Source organism: Pteronotus mesoamericanus, unplaced genomic scaffold, assembly GCF_021234165.1.
Source record: "Pteronotus mesoamericanus isolate MK-2021 breed Mesoamerican mustached bat unplaced genomic scaffold, CSHL_Meso_final contig_2, whole genome shotgun sequence".
Classification (NCBI taxonomy): domain Eukaryota; kingdom Metazoa; phylum Chordata; class Mammalia; order Chiroptera; family Mormoopidae; genus Pteronotus; species Pteronotus mesoamericanus.
In genome coordinates this window covers 23062649-23077168 of record NW_026555084.1, presented here as the reverse complement: position 1 = coordinate 23077168, position 14520 = coordinate 23062649, and the positions used below count along the sequence as shown (strand labels likewise).

General features: G+C 58.0%; 1 protein-coding gene across 3 annotated transcripts in view; it reads left to right on the top strand.

Moving 5' to 3' along the window:
* PSD2 (pleckstrin and Sec7 domain containing 2) overlaps positions 1 to 14520 on the top strand; it is a 42968-nt gene that overhangs the window by 5714 nt on the left and 22734 nt on the right. For 2 of the 3 annotated variants that reach the window (XM_054567963.1, XM_054567960.1), the window contains exons 2-5: positions 8357 to 8781; positions 11732 to 12187; positions 12588 to 12782; positions 13919 to 13999. In XM_054567963.1, coding sequence (XP_054423938.1) covers positions 8408 to 8781; positions 11732 to 12187; positions 12588 to 12782; positions 13919 to 13999 — 1106 coding nt within the window. In that variant the 5' untranslated portion in view covers positions 8357 to 8407. Of the gene's footprint in view, positions 1 to 7986; positions 8094 to 8356; positions 8782 to 11731; positions 12188 to 12587; positions 12783 to 13918; positions 14000 to 14520 lie in introns of those variants that run through there. The other variant, XM_054567962.1, reaches the window with a different exon arrangement.

The window sequence follows — 14520 nt, the reverse complement described above, 5'->3', positions numbered from 1 at the left end:
TCAACAGTCATGTCCACTAGACACCTCAAACTTAGCTTGTCCAAAGCTGAGTTCCCCGTCTTCCTCCCCAAATCTGCTCCACCTGGTCTTCCTTGTCCCAGGAAAGGTCAGCTCAGTCCTTCTGGTGCTCAGCGCCCCAATGGTGGCATCAGTCCTGACTCTTTCCCTCCTACCCCATGTACCGTCTATCAAGGGGCGAGGCTCTTGCCAGAAACCGGGTCTCCCCTCAGTGGACTATGGCTGAATAGGAGGGAGAGGGCGGCATGGCCCAGTGCTCACCTTGCACACCTGCTTGCTTTGTACCCCAAGGTGCTGGTCCTCAGCCAGTCCCAAGGAGACCACAACCTTTGTCAGACGCCATGCTGAAGGCCTAAAGAGGAGAGGAGAGGATAGGGGAAGAGGGAGTGAGCGGGGAAGGGGACTCAGCAAGGTAGGGGTTAAGTGGTAGAAATATATAATCTCTATATAATCAAGAGGTCGGGAGGGGATGGCGAGGAGGTCGCCAGCGATGAGGCAGGGAAGGGTTTTCTTGGGAGGGCGTGGACAGAAAATGTGAGGATCTAGAGAGTACAGGGTAAGTGAAAACTGGGCAAAGAGAAGGGAGGGTAAAATTTCTTCATTTCTCTCCCCTGGCTCTTGAATCAGATGGGGAGGAGGGAAGGCTGCTCAGAGATTGAGGCTCTTGGGTCTGCCCCCTCCCCCACAGGTGTCCTAGCTGAGCAGGGTTGGTTGGGAGGACTTGCACTTGGTCAGTCCATTACGGAGCTCTTGGGGTTCCACTCTAAATCCACACTCATGGGTCAAATGTGGCTCAAGAAGCAGAGTGAGCCCCAGGTGTCCTCTGGGGCTCCAGGAAGATGAAGCAGTTGCTTCATCTGAACAGCCTAGTTTTTTGTGGTCCCAGATAATGGCAAGCTCACCTGTAGGGAAGTCGGCTTGGGGTAGAGTCGCCAGTTACAAACATGATTTGGGATTTGACAGCAGACATTTTGAATTTGAGCAGTGTAGAGGGCCTTCAAAGCCCGAATGCAGATATATGCAAATGCTAAGCAAATGAGGATGCCAAGTGGCTTCAGTGAGGGAAGAGAAGCAAGCACAGAGATGTCAAGGGATGACCTTTATGGAGCTGGGCCCAGGGCCCCCTGAAAGTCCCAGCAGGCTGCAGGGCACATGCAGATAAGATGCAAATGTGCACCCAGAGCCCAGGGACCTCTGCCTGCTGGATCATGAGGAAGAGGAGGCCTTCTAGATCCCTACAACCCAAGGCAAGCTGGTTCTTCAGAGGCCAAAATGAGAAGAGGAAACCAGGGCGGTGCTGGGTTTGTTATCGGTCCCAGATTGGTACCACGTAAAGGGGATAACTACCTTTTAGGGAAGCCCCAGGCTCTTGGCCCTTGCCCTGCACCTGGTGCAGTTCTTGTTTTGAGAGAGAAAGCTGGAGGGTGCCTGCTTCGGGTGGGAGCGCTGGTGGGGCCAGGGCTGCAGCGTTCCCACCTACCTCAGGAAAAGGTGGGGTGCTCTCTGGACCCCCCCTTCTGGAACACCCCAAGAGCCTCCGCTGCCTCTGCCCTCAGGCTGGGCCTCTGAAGTCCCTGCTCTGTCAGGCTGCCAAGAACAAATGTCCCATGTTGCTCTTCTAGGCACTTCACACCCCGTGTGAGCAGCCAGCCCGCGCCCCTGCAAACCTGAGACGGGACTCGGGGAGGCAGCAGCCGCTGCCCTTCCCTGAGCGCCTGTGGCCAGCTCCGAGCTGAGCACTGCGCCCATGCTGCCTCCTTTGTCCCCGCTGCAGCCCTGCAAGGAAGAGGCTATTAGCATGCCCCCTTCTGCAGGGGAGGACGCTGAGGCTCAGCGAGGGGGGCAGCTGTCCCTGAGGGGACACCGCTGGTGGTAGCAGAGCTGGGATTTGAAGCCAGGTCTTTACGGCTGCCTAGCTGGAGCACTGACCCACTGTCCTGACAGTCCCGGTCTGAGACACTTGTTGCTGCTGCACAAGGTGGTCTAAGCTGAGAAGACCAAGTTGGTGAGGAAGGACTGGGGTCACTTTGGGAAGTGGAGGCGGGGCAGGTCCCGAGGCTCCTGGGTAGACGTCCCCTCCGCATCATCCTGGACACCTCCCTGCCCCAGGCCGTTGAGACATTGAGGAGGCACAGATGCAAGCTGGTCTTTGTCTAGGAGGGTGCTTAGAGCCCTGGGCTGACAGGAGGGTCCTGGCTTCCAGACTCCTCGGCCGGCAGAGGCTGGGGCTAGGGGAGCCGGGTGAGCTGTGTGATCCGGTGACCCCCCCGAGGGGTCTTCCTAATGACTCTGTGCTGCCTGTGCTGCCAGTGGCCTGGCCGGTGCCTGCGGGGTCCGGGCAGCCCGTGGATGTGGAGGCGCAGCAGGCTAAGGTTTGTTCTGAGTACCTGTTGCGCCCCGGCCCTTTCCATTGATCACCTTCTTTAACAGCCCATGTGTATACTTGTGTGCTCGTGTGTGTGTGCGTGTGGGGGGGGGGGCCCAGCCCATAGGCTAAAATCTGAGGGAGCTGGGGATTCAGCATAATAGGAATTGTGGGGAAGGTTAGTGGGACCTATGGGGACGTTTGGGTGGGTTCCCAGGGGGCAGAGAATAGGTCTGAGAGTGAAAGGTTTTCAGGGTTTTTTTCCCCCCAAGTAGCCCTCACGGAAATTTCTCTGAGTGTTCAGTACCAGAGGTGGAAGGTCCTTTGGAATTTTCTAGGTTGGGGTTCATGCCCAGAGCCTATGGATGAGTGCTACAGGTCCATGAGCCTCTCAAAAAATACTCAAGCCCTGACTGATGTGGCTCAGTGGATTGAGCCCGGCCTGTGAACCAAAGGGTTGCCAGTCAGGGCCCATGCCTGGGTTGTGGGCAAGGTCCCCAGTAGGGGGCGCACAAGAGGCAACCACTCAATGTTTTCCTCTTTCTCCCTCCCTTCCCCTCTCCCTAAAAATAAATAAATAAAATCTTTAAAGAAAAATAAAACAACGTCACGTATAAAAGAATACTCAAAATGTTGCATACATATGTGACAATCTGACTGTCTGGGGCGGGACCCACGGCTTCATCAGATGCTCACAGAGGCCCAAGACTTGGAAACCGTTAGGAGTCTCTGCCGTACACAGGGCATGAAGGGTTTCTTTAGCCCAAGCTTCCCTCACATGTTGGAGGGAGAACCAGAGTGTCTTGGCTCTCAGTCCTGCTCCCTGGGACAATGGTGGTCTCAGCTTTGCTGCTACACTGATGTTACAAACTGATTTCCTCTGCTCCCAGACTCCTTGACATACCCTGCCTGGGCTCTAAGCCCCCATGATCCTCCCACAGCCTCTTAGATTTTGTCTGTCCTGGGTCTCTTATCCTAACTCTGCCCCCTGAGCCCCCATTTTCACCAAGTGGCCCTGTATGGCCCCGTCTCCTCCCAAACCCACCCAGTCTCCCGACTCCTTCGGGGAAGGCTATGGTCAGTGTGGGTGCCTGTCTTCCCCTTCCCCCCCCGTAGCCCGAAGCACAGGCTTGTCCCTTCCCTGCCCCTGGCTTCTCCCAAAGCAGAAGGGCTTCGATCCCAGTTGCCCAAAGATGTAGGTCTAGCTGCCCTGAACCCTGTCCCTAGGCCTGTGGGCTCCTCTTCTCCACGTCCCCACCTAGGGACATGTATGTGTTTGTGTGGTGCACGTGTGTGTGCACCCACAATGCCTGTACTGTACGCTTGCTCACAGGCTTGCACGCAGGCACGTGCACCCATGCACACTCCCCTCTGCTTTTTTTAAAAAAGATTTTATTTATTTATTTTTAGAGAGAGAAGAAGGGAGGCAGAAACAGAGGGAGAGAAACATCAAAGTGCGAGAAAAACATCAAAGTGCGAGAAAAACATCAATTGGTTGCCCCTCACAAGTCCCCAGCTGAGAACCTGGCCTGCATCCCAGGCATGTGCCCTGACTGGGAATCGAACCAGCAACCCTTTGGTTCACAGACCAGCGTTCAGTCCACTGAGCCACACCAGTCAGGGCTCCCCTGTGTTTTACAGAGCAGGTTGGGCCCTGGAACTCTCCCTGTCTGGCCCTTCTTCCAGTCCTTTCCTTGGGCTCTTCACAGCCCCTGGCTTGGATCCCAGCATGGAAGGCACTGTATGAGGTTATCCCTACGACAGTCCAGCATTGTCTCAGGCAGAGCACCAGGCTTGCCACTTCCCAGCTCTGTGACCCTGAGCATGTTCCTCAGCTTCTCTCAACCTCTGCCTGCAACAAGGACGGTTATCATCTCCAGATATTGAAAAACTGCCCGCTGTTTGTCAGGCACTGTGCTAGGCTCTGGGGGAGACGACAGCGAGTGTGCCATAGCTCCCTTGCTCGCTGAGCCTACATCCTAGTGAGGCAGGAAGTAAGGAAACAAATAGAAAGGGAGGCTTCAGTTCTGCTAAGTGCTGCTTAGCGGACGGGCTGTTGTGTGGGGGAGTGTGAGCGGGGGCCGGGCGGTCGCAGGAAGCGTCTCTGAGGAGGCAGTGTTGGAGTGGCAGGAGGCAGTCGTTTAAAGACGTAGGGAAAGAGCATTCTAGGCCAAGGGTGCGGCTGGTGCAAAGGCCCTGAGGTGGGAATGAGCTCAGGGAGCAGAAAGAAGGCCACGTGGCTGGCGGGATGGAGGATGGGGAGAGGGCAGTGAACCAGTTCAGGCAGGGCTTTTTAGGCCATGCTGAGGAGACCAGATTCTAACTGAAGGGCCGTGGGAGCTGTCGGAGGGATAGGAGTGAGGGAGCGATGTGATATAACTTGTTTTTACAACTCCCTCCCCGCTGCCTTAGGGGGAGCGGGGAGGGAGACTGGGTTGTCTCCGGAGCAGCTGAGACTCAGAAAGTGGCCGGTTTGGCATTGAGCCCTGGTCCAGCCAGCGGTCCAGTCTCCTAATGGACTCCATTTTGGTTGGTGCAGGAAAGGAGGCTGCTGAGCCCAAGGTCACTCCAAGGGCCGTGGTTTAGCGGGAGCACCTGCTGAGAGCAAGGCTCAATTCGGGTTGAGGGGGAAGGCAGGGGATCTAGCTACTGCCAGACTGTCATTGACAGGCATCTCCTTGGGTTCCTGCCCTGTGGCCCAGCTGTGCCCGCCTCCCCCGGCTTTTGCCAGGAGGGCTGGAGGTAGGCAGGGCCACTGCTTTGCGTGGACTCTTCTGGTTGAAGATTTGAGCCCTTGATCTCTGGGAATGTCTGACAGGGCCCCGGGAAACTGGGGGCTCCCCCTGCACCTCTAGCCCATCCAGGTGCAGGGGGAGGCTACTCTGAGTTGTAGAAACAGCTACTCACTGTGTGTCCTCAGGCAAAGCCTTTCCTGGTTCTGTGCCTTGGTCTCCCCATTTGTCAAATGTGGTGGTCAAAACGGTGGCCTTCCTTTCTCCTTGACCTCTATAGTGTGTTTGTCCTTCCTTGGATCTCAGCTCCCCCAGCACTTATGACCTTCTGTTCTCCCACCAGCCCTGGGGAAGGGTTAATGCCCTCGTCACAGAGATGGGTCCTTCAAGGCCCCGAGGAACAGTGAGTCCCAGAGCCCAGAGTGGTTCAGAGCGAGGACTTGGGACATTGTTTCACACCTCTGCCCTGAAGCCCCCCTTTATGTGCCTGTTGCCTGGGTTCATTAAGAGAGGGGGTTCCTGGTGCAGCTATTTCTAGGCTTAGCTGGGCCGCAGCCCAGGCAGGGACTCTGGGACCCCCGCCCAGAGTGGGGCTCAATGCTGCCCCTTGTCTGCCCAGCCCCAGAAGCTGAGGACACGGCCCAGTGCCGAGTTTTGGCAGAGCCTCCATCCCTCTCCCGTGTCCAGCTGCAGCAGGACATGGCAGGGCAGGTAAGGCTGGAGCCAGCCCGAGAGAGCTGCTGGAAGTTGGGGGGTGATGTAGGCGCCTCCCAAGATGTCCTTCATTTGCCCGTAACCCTGGCTTTGAGGCTGGTGCAGACTGAGCATCAGGTGAAGCCGCTTATGCTCTCAAATCTCAGGCTTCGCTGGGAGCTCTGGGAGAGCCCTGACCAAAGAGGAGGCACCCCGCCCTGCCAGGCTCGGCTTCCCTGCGGCGGTGTGGGAGCTTGAGGCATCCCGATGGAGCGGGGTGAAGCCCTGTGCCCCAGATCCAACGCTCATCCAGGCCCCCGGGCTAGAAAGCAGGCCAGTGGACTAGACCTCAGGCGGCAGGCCCGGAGGCCCCACTCCCCTCTCTTTGCCTCCTCGGTGCTCCCCCGCCCCCAACGAGTCTGGCTGTGAAGAGGACCTGTTCTCTCCCTCCTCTGAGCGCACAGCCCGCGGGAACAGAGTGAAATAGCAACTGAAGCAGCAGGGATTTAGGGCAGGCCAGAAAGAATCGCTCACTCAGGGCCAAGCCCCTTGGGGTCCCCTGTGTCCTAGGATCAGGGCCCAGATATTCTAGAGCTTGGCTCTTCAGACTGTTCTTTTAAATCTATGAAGGTCTTTTTTTTTTTTTTAAAGTAAAATCTATGCTCCCACATTCTTCAAAACTCTAGGGGGTGACACTTAGGGTGAGTGGGCTGGGGCCCCAGACCCCTGTCCTGCCCTCTTCTCTTTCACTTCATGTTTGGCAGCCAAGGTTAAATGAATTTTCGGTGTCCTGTGGTGTCAAAGCTGCCCTCCAGGGCCCGGAAGTAGACTCACTTCCCTCTCCAGGTTCATGTTCTGTAAGTGGGAAGTTTCTCCTGCTGTATCAGTTCCCTGTAGATTCTGGTTAAAGAGGTCTGGGGGCAGGGCCTCGCATTCTTTAATTTAAGTCCCTCAGGTGACACTTATGACCAGGCAATGACAGGCAATATGGGTCTCACTTAAGTCCTGTGACTGTACCTGCAGCTCGTTCTGCTGCAGCCCGGGAGCCTGGCCAGTCCCTCTTCTCCTCCAGCCTCTCCCGAGCCCCTAGAACTCCTCCGGAGGAGAGCGGGGCTGCTGCGGGAAGCTGAGGCCTGAAAAGGGGAGGCAGGAAGGTGTTTGGACGGGCTGGTCTGTGTCCCTGGTGGCAGAGGTCACGGGGGCAGAGCGGGGGCTGGTGGTGAGATTGGGCCAGCCGGGGCGGGGCCGGGGCGCCGGGGCGCCGGGGCATGAGGGGAGAACGCGGACCATCACAGCTGCCCTCCCACCTGGGATTAGGTTGGGCAGGCAGCCTCTGGGAAATGTGGGCTGGTTCCAAATTTAAGGGGACTTGGCAAGTAAAATGGGTTTCCTCATTTTATAGAGGCCCGGAGCAGGGCAGAGGGGAGTGGGCCCGGCCTGAGTGGGGCAGCGAGGAGTCCTGACCTGGGCCCGGAGGGTCACTCAGTGGGTTGGGCAGAGCAGGGCTTTCCCCTTGCACGCTCTCCCCAGAGTGCCCTGTGGCAGCCTCCTCATGAGTCCCGCCTCAGGACGCAGTGAGTTCTGTGGGGCCCAGGTGTGGAGGGGAACCCCAGGCCCCCTTCTCCCTCTAGAGCTGGGACTTTGCAAGCCGGGCAGCAGAGGCAGCCGCATGCTCAGCGAGGCTCCGTGGTGGCGCTGCACCCGCCCAGCACCCTGGACAGCGCCTCATGCTGGGCCTCATGGTGGCTCACTTTGGCTTCTCTGGGGTGGCGTCTGTTCTGACATATCTGCACTTCTGTTGACTTCCTTGCCTCCTCCCTCAACTGCCCCTCTAAAGGCAGCCCCAAGCCCTGGCTGGTGTGGCTCAGTGGATTGAGTGCTGGCTTGCGAACCAAAATGTCGCTGGTTCAATTCCCAGTCAGGGCACATGCCTGGGTTGCGAGCCAGGTCCCCATTTGGGGGTGTGCAAGAGGCAACCGCACATTGATGTTTCTCTCCCTCTTTCTCCCTCCCTTTCTCTAAAAATAAACAAATAGATAAAATCTTAAAAAAAAGTAAAGGCAGCCCTAAGCCCAATTCCCTCCTGCTGTGGAGCCAGGGACAGAGAACATGCAAAGAGCCAAGGAGGCTGGCTACTGTCAGCATGGGGTTTTGTCTCCATCACTCACTGGAGGGAGAGGAAGGGGGATTGGAGGGGTTCCGGATCCTTCCCTAGTCCCTTTCAACCTGAGTCTTCCTCGTCGGGCTTTGGTGAATTCTGGAGAACCAACAGAGACACAGAAGAGGTACCAGGGAAGGCAGGACTGGGGCAGATGGAATGGCAGGGGGTGGGAGGAGAGGAGAGTGGGGCTGGTTTGAGCACTGAGGACACTGAGGACACCATGGCCTGAACAGCCTGAGCCTAGACCCAGACAGGAGGTCCTGAGAAGGACATCTCGGTCATCCTTCTGTCCCCAGGCAGAGTGCCTGGTGCTGGTTCCATTGGGCTTTAGACCCCCCAGCACCTGTTTTGCCTGACTCACCCCTTCATCTCGCCATCTGCCGCCAGGTCTAGTGGAGTCCCAGGAGCAGCCAGCACGGGGTAGAAGCAGCGCCTGCCATGGATGAGGAAAAGCTCCTATCTGGACTGCCTGGGGAAGATGGTGCCACCTGGGACCCCAGCCTGGAGCCTGCGGAGGAACCTGGGGTCCAGAACAGAATGGCAGTCAGTGAGGACCTGAACAGCAGCCACAGCAGCCCAGGGCATGAGATAAGGGGCACCCTGCGGGACACTGAGGAGCCCATGCAGGGCCTGGGCGTGGCCCTCCACGGCCTCAGCCTCGGCCTCTCTCTCACCAATGGCCTAGCCCTGGGGCCAGAATCGGACATTCTTGAAGATTCTACAGAGCCCGGGCCCTGGAGGGCTGGTGGGCCGGCCGAAGACGACGATGGCCGCAGGAGCCTTGGTCCGGACGCTGCGGGCCCTCAGCTAGGGTGAGTCGCGTCTCAGGGTAGGAGCTCGCCACGTCTGACTGCTCCATACTACCTGGCCTGGGCCGAGCCACTTTGTTTCTCTGGTTCTTGTTTTTCTCATCCATAAAATGGGAATTTCGTGTCCCTGTTTTGTCCAGCTTCTTGGTGTTTTGGGAAAAGAGAGCTGTGAGATTTTAAAGGCCAACAGGCCTGTCGTGCCCCTCGTCCCCAGTCCCCAAAATCATCACAGGCTATTTCTATGTATGGCTGGAAGGCCACACTCCCTCCATGCCAGGCTGGACGTTGGAGTTCCAAAATGCCTTGATGTAGGAGGCCATCTGGTCCCTCCTCCACTTTCTGGAGATAAGGATCTCCCAATTCTGCAACTGGCATCAATAGAGTAGGCTTTGTGGGTTAATCCCTGTCAGCTACCCCTGATCTAAGTGCCACCTGGAAGTTCTACCAGGAATCTTACTTCAGTCCTCCTTGCTGGAGTTACAGCCCCTCTCCTATTATTGTTAGCAGGAGGTAGAGAGACCTGGTATCTTGGAGATGCCAGTTGTATGAGGAGGGTGGGGATGGGCCAGGGGAATGTCTAGAAGACCCCAAGTGGGTGGCGAAAAGGCGGTATTGAAGTCTCAGTGCGAGAGTGTGTGCATGGAGAGCATGCGTGCACCTGGCCTGTGTGTTGGTACATGTGCACGGCTGTATATACAGGAGTATGTGTGGTTGTGGGTGGGCGGTGTTCGGGTGTGCTTGGCCTGTGCATGTGTGGGTGCACATTTGGGCTTGCACGTGGGCGTGTAGGGCTGAGTGTGCCTAGGGCTCCGCGGGTGGGAGTATGGTTCACAGGGCCAGTTGCCTGTGTGTACTGGGTATGCCGTGGCCATAAGAGCATTTCCATCCAGTCAGGGCCTGGGGCATCGGCTGGCTGGCAGTGCGGCGCAGCCTGGGTCTGGGGCTTCTGGGAGCACGCTGTTTGCATTTAGGCCTCACATTTATGCTGGGTGAATGAAGGCGAGAGCCCATGGAGGTTCGGAGGTTGGGCTGATGGTCTTCAGGCCCTGCCGGAACCATCCCTCAGTTCTGTTCAGGCGCATGAGAGGACAGCAGAGGGCGGGTAGAGGGAACCATCCATGGCTCTGATGTAAAGTGAGCGGCCGCAAGGCAGGCCCTGTGTACTGTTGCTCAGGGGTCTGCAGGACCCAGTGCAGGCCTGGCGGAGGTGCTTTGCTGGGCAGGTTTTGGTGTCTGCTCTCTGACCCTTCTCTTCCCTCCCTTCCTACTGGAGGTCAATATGAGGCCACTCCACCCCTGTCCCTTGCCAGGCATCCTGCCACCTTTTAGATTTCTGCCCACTTCCCCAGTTCTTTCTCTGGCCCCTCAAAGCCTTAATGAGGCTGCAGTCTAAGCTCCGGCGGTACCTGGGGTGAAAGACAGCTTTCCTCGCCCTCAGCTCAGTATGTTTCTCCAGGGAACACACTGCGACCAGCTCTTAGACGCTGGGTGGTCCGACGAAGTGTCTGAGGGGAAAGAGCGCTTCCCGGTCCCCCGGGTACTGCTCCGCTTCCACCAGACAGCAGGGGCTGAGGCAGGTGCTGGGCCTAGCCAGGGTCTCCTGGGGAGAGCGGGGTGCACTGCTTTGCAAACGATGGGCTGTGATTTATCAGAAATGGGCCGGGTTCAGGGTGCTTCTTTCTTTGGGTCTCTTCTTGCCGTCTCCATGTTTCCATCTGTATTTGTCTCTCTTCAGCTGTTACTCTCTGACGCTCCTACTCTGTCTCCCTGTCTTTGTTTCTCATGCTCTCTGTGTCTAATCTCCCTTTCTCTCCTCTTGTCTCTATTTTTGTCTTTTTCTTGCTTCTTTCTCTGGGTCTTGCTCTCCTTTGGTCTCTCTCCTCTTCCTTTTCTGACCTCCCTGCTCACCTGAGCATTTCCCCGGATGCCTCGGTTCGCCTGCATGCGATGCTTTGTTCTAGGTGCTGGAGATACATTAGTGAGCAGAACATACAAAAGTTTCTACTGTCATGGAGCTTATGGTCTAGTGGGGAGACAGATAATAAATCATAAACTAATAAATTATTGTATTAAAGTATGTCAGAAAGGGGTACGTGCTTTGGAAACATGAAGTAGGAAAAGGGGGCAGGACGTTTGGGGGTAGGTCCCAGTTATAAATGGGGTGGTCAGGGCAGGCCTCATTGAGAAAGAAGTGAGAACGGAGGCTTTGGCCTGAGGGCAGAGCACTCTGGGCAGAGGGAGCAGCCGGCACAAAGGCCTCTCCCGGGGCAGGACAGGGCAGTGGGCTGTGGGGCTCAGGCAGCCGCTCACTCACCCAGCGCCCCATGCAGCAAGGTTTGCCGAGTGCCCACTGGGTGCTGGGTACGTCTGGCCTTGTGTGTGGGGAGCTGGATGGGGCTGTGGCACAGACGGTAAATAGGGGAACAGCCAGAAGATGATATTTTGCTTGGGGCCAGGAGGACGCGACAAGCTCCCCGGGAGGGGGGGAAGAAAGAGGAGAAAGGGCCAGTGTGGTGGGTGGTGTGGACCTGCCTCCCTCAGTCTCTCTGAGGACCGGGCACTAAGGCAAAGCCTGGGAGCTGGAATGCGGGTGGCCAGGCTAAGACCCTCCCAGACTGGAAGGACAGCAAAATCATGACCCGCTCTGGCTTATGTTGTGATGGGGGAGCAGCCCCGTGGGCCAGGCTGGAGGAGGAGGACTCACACCCATTCACCGATGCCTGCCATGGACTAGGCATGGGCGGGCACAGTGGGGGCGGGCCACGCCTGTCCTTCTCACTGCTGTGCCCTCGTAACCGGTCAGCATCGGGTAGTATCAACTGGGACAATAAACAAGACACAATCCGTGCCCACTCCCCATCCCCAGGGAGCTCCGAGGCACAGACTGGGGTGGTCCGAGCGCCTGTAAGGGGGGCCCCCTGGCAGGATGCTGACTGGCCCTTGCATCCTGCAGGCTGGATGGTCCTGGAGAGCCAGATATACGGGACGGCTTCAGCGCCACGTTTGAGAAGATTGTGGAGTCGGAGCTGCTGCGGGGCACCCAGTACAGCAGCCTGGACTCCCTAGACGTGTTGAGCCTCACGGACGAAAGTGACAGCTGCGTCAGCTTTGAGGCTCCCCTCACACCCCTCATCCAGCAGCGGGCCCGTGACAGCCCTGAGCCAGGGACTTCCTTGGGCATTGGGGACGTGGGGTCCGAGGGGGACCTGGGAGCAGCTGGCGGTGACGGGGAGCTGGGCAGCCCCCTGCGGCGATCCATCTCCAGTAGCCGCTCGGAGAACACCCTGAGCCGCCTGTCTCTCACGGCCGTGCCCAATGGCTTCCATGAAGACGGACCCCAGGGCCCCGGCGGGGAGGAGGAGGAGGAGGAGGAGGAGGAGGATACGGACAAGTTGCTGAGCTCAACCAGGTGAGGCCGGGCCCAGGCAGGGAGCCGGGAGAACCGTTGAGCAGATGGGGAAACAGACCCAGAGGAGGCAAAGCAACCTAGTGCCCAGAGTGAACGGCCATCTCCAAGGTCATCGTGTCCTTCCTATGCACCCAGACTTCCCACCCGAGTCCTGAGGGTCCATGCTACCCTTCCCAGGCTGTCTAGCCCGGTGGGGCCAGGGAGCTCTGCTGTGGGTTTGGGGAGCAGCTAATGATCTCACTTGAGGGGCTCGATCCCCTCCTGCTGCAGTGGAGCATCCCTTCCTGCTCTGGCCTGTGTGGGTTCTCAGGAGCCTGGGGAGACCTCCCAGCCCCTTCCCAGGGCCTCTGACCCAGGGCCTCTGAGCCCCCCCCACCTCCACCCCACCCTCCCTTTGCAGTGACCCCAGCCTAAAGGATGGCCTGTCTGACTCGGACTCAGAGCTGAGCAGCTCGGAGGGGCTGGAGCCTGGCAGCACGGATGCGCTGGCCAACGGGTGCCAGGGGGTCAGCGAAGCTGCTCGCCGGCTGGCTCGCCGCCTCTACCACCTCGAGGGCTTCCAGCGCTGTGACGTCGCCCGGCAGCTGGGAAAGAAGTGAGTCTTGTCCCCCATACCATCCCAGGCAAACCTGGTGTCTTTCCTAGCCTGAAAGGTGTGTAGGTGACTCTATTAGGGGTGCCTGGTGCCCAGGGGGCCCCTAGCAGTCCCTAAGAGCTCCTCTGTCTGCCACTGTCCTCATTCCTGGCCTTGCCCTAAATCTGTTTCCTTTCTGGGCTGCCTGGGTGAGGGCCCACGTTCTCAGGGAGGGGGGTGGTGGCAGAGAGGCCCCTTGGGGCTAGGGGACCGGGACAGAAGCAGGCCTAGCTCACAAGGCTAATGGGGACTGGCCAGGCCCTAGACCCCCAAGTGTGAGCTAACTGGGGGCTTAGGCCACAGGGAGGCACTAAGGTTGGCACTGCTCCTGGATCTCTCACTTCTCCCAGCTTCCTCCACCTTCCGCAGCCTCCGCCTGGCTGCCGCCCTTGTCCTCCTGGCCCCGGCTCAGGAATCGCAACTTCCTGCTGGGCTGTGACCCCCCAACCCAAGGACGCCCTTCCGAAGTGTTCATAATGGTTGATACCCATCCTCCCTTATCCTTCCCCTCCCTCTATACGAGTTTTCCCACAGGCATGTAATTGTGCTCAATTGGTTTTCCTCTTCCTGCCTCTTTAGGCCCAAATCCTCAGGATTTTGTGCCCTGGGAGGCCCCTGCCCTCTCCCATCCTCCACATTCAGCCCAGAGCTGACTTCCTCCCCACCCTATCCCTTCAGAAGCCCCCGCCCCGCCCTGCCCTGCCCAGATCAGTCGCAGCCTGGGTCTCGAATCTGGTGGCCACTACTGGACCTCACCTTCAACGGTGTTGACGTGCCGGCAACGCCTTTCTTTTTCTCTAATTAAGCTTTTTATTATGAAAGTTTCAAACATACAGAAAAGCAGAGAAAATATATTCAACCTTCACATACTTGTTACTCAGATTCAAAGTTATCAATCATTTTTATGCTTGTTTCTTCTACTCCCCCTACAGTGCCCTGCCATTTGCCAGAATATTTTAAAGCTTACGACCGGGCCGGTGTGGCCAGGGGCGGGCAGGTCTGGGTGGGTGGGTCAGGGTGCCAGGGTACCATTGACTATGTGGCCCCATTGTTTGCTGTGCCATGCTTCTCATGGACACCCCATGCTCTTGTGGCAGCAACGAGTTCAGCAGGCTGGTGGCCGGGGAGTACCTCAGCTTCTTCGACTTCTCGGGCCTGTCTTTGGACAGAGCGCTCAGGTCAGTGGGGCTGGGATGGGGCGCTGCCCACAGGCGGTACAGGCTGCGCATCTGGATTCTCATGCCGGCCCGATCATAAAATTGCTGTGCAACCTGGGGCCAGTCTCTCGGCTGCTCTGAGGGAGGCTGGGGAGGGGGCCATCTGAGCAGCAGCCTTCCAGCGACTCAGTGAGTGCCCGCTGTGCTGGGGACGCTGAGGCCTGTGAAGGAGGAGGCATTGCCTCGTGAGCCTTTCAGAGAGGAAAGAAGGCCACGCGCCACCCCGCCCCTGCTTCCGACTTTCCCACAGTTGTTGAGGGAGGTTTGCTCTCAGGTCCCACTGTCAGGTGCTTGGACGCAGGGAGGAGCCCTCAGAGGGGCCCAGAGGGGAGGATGCAGCCCAGGGTCTGGCAGACCCAGCGGCCGAGCCAGCAGGGTGACACCAGGCCAGGGTGACACGAGAGCCCTCAGGGAGGGACCGTGGTCTCTGAGCTAAGGGCTGGGTGGTCTTTGGATTTTAGAGCTTCTCCTTGTGTCCCACG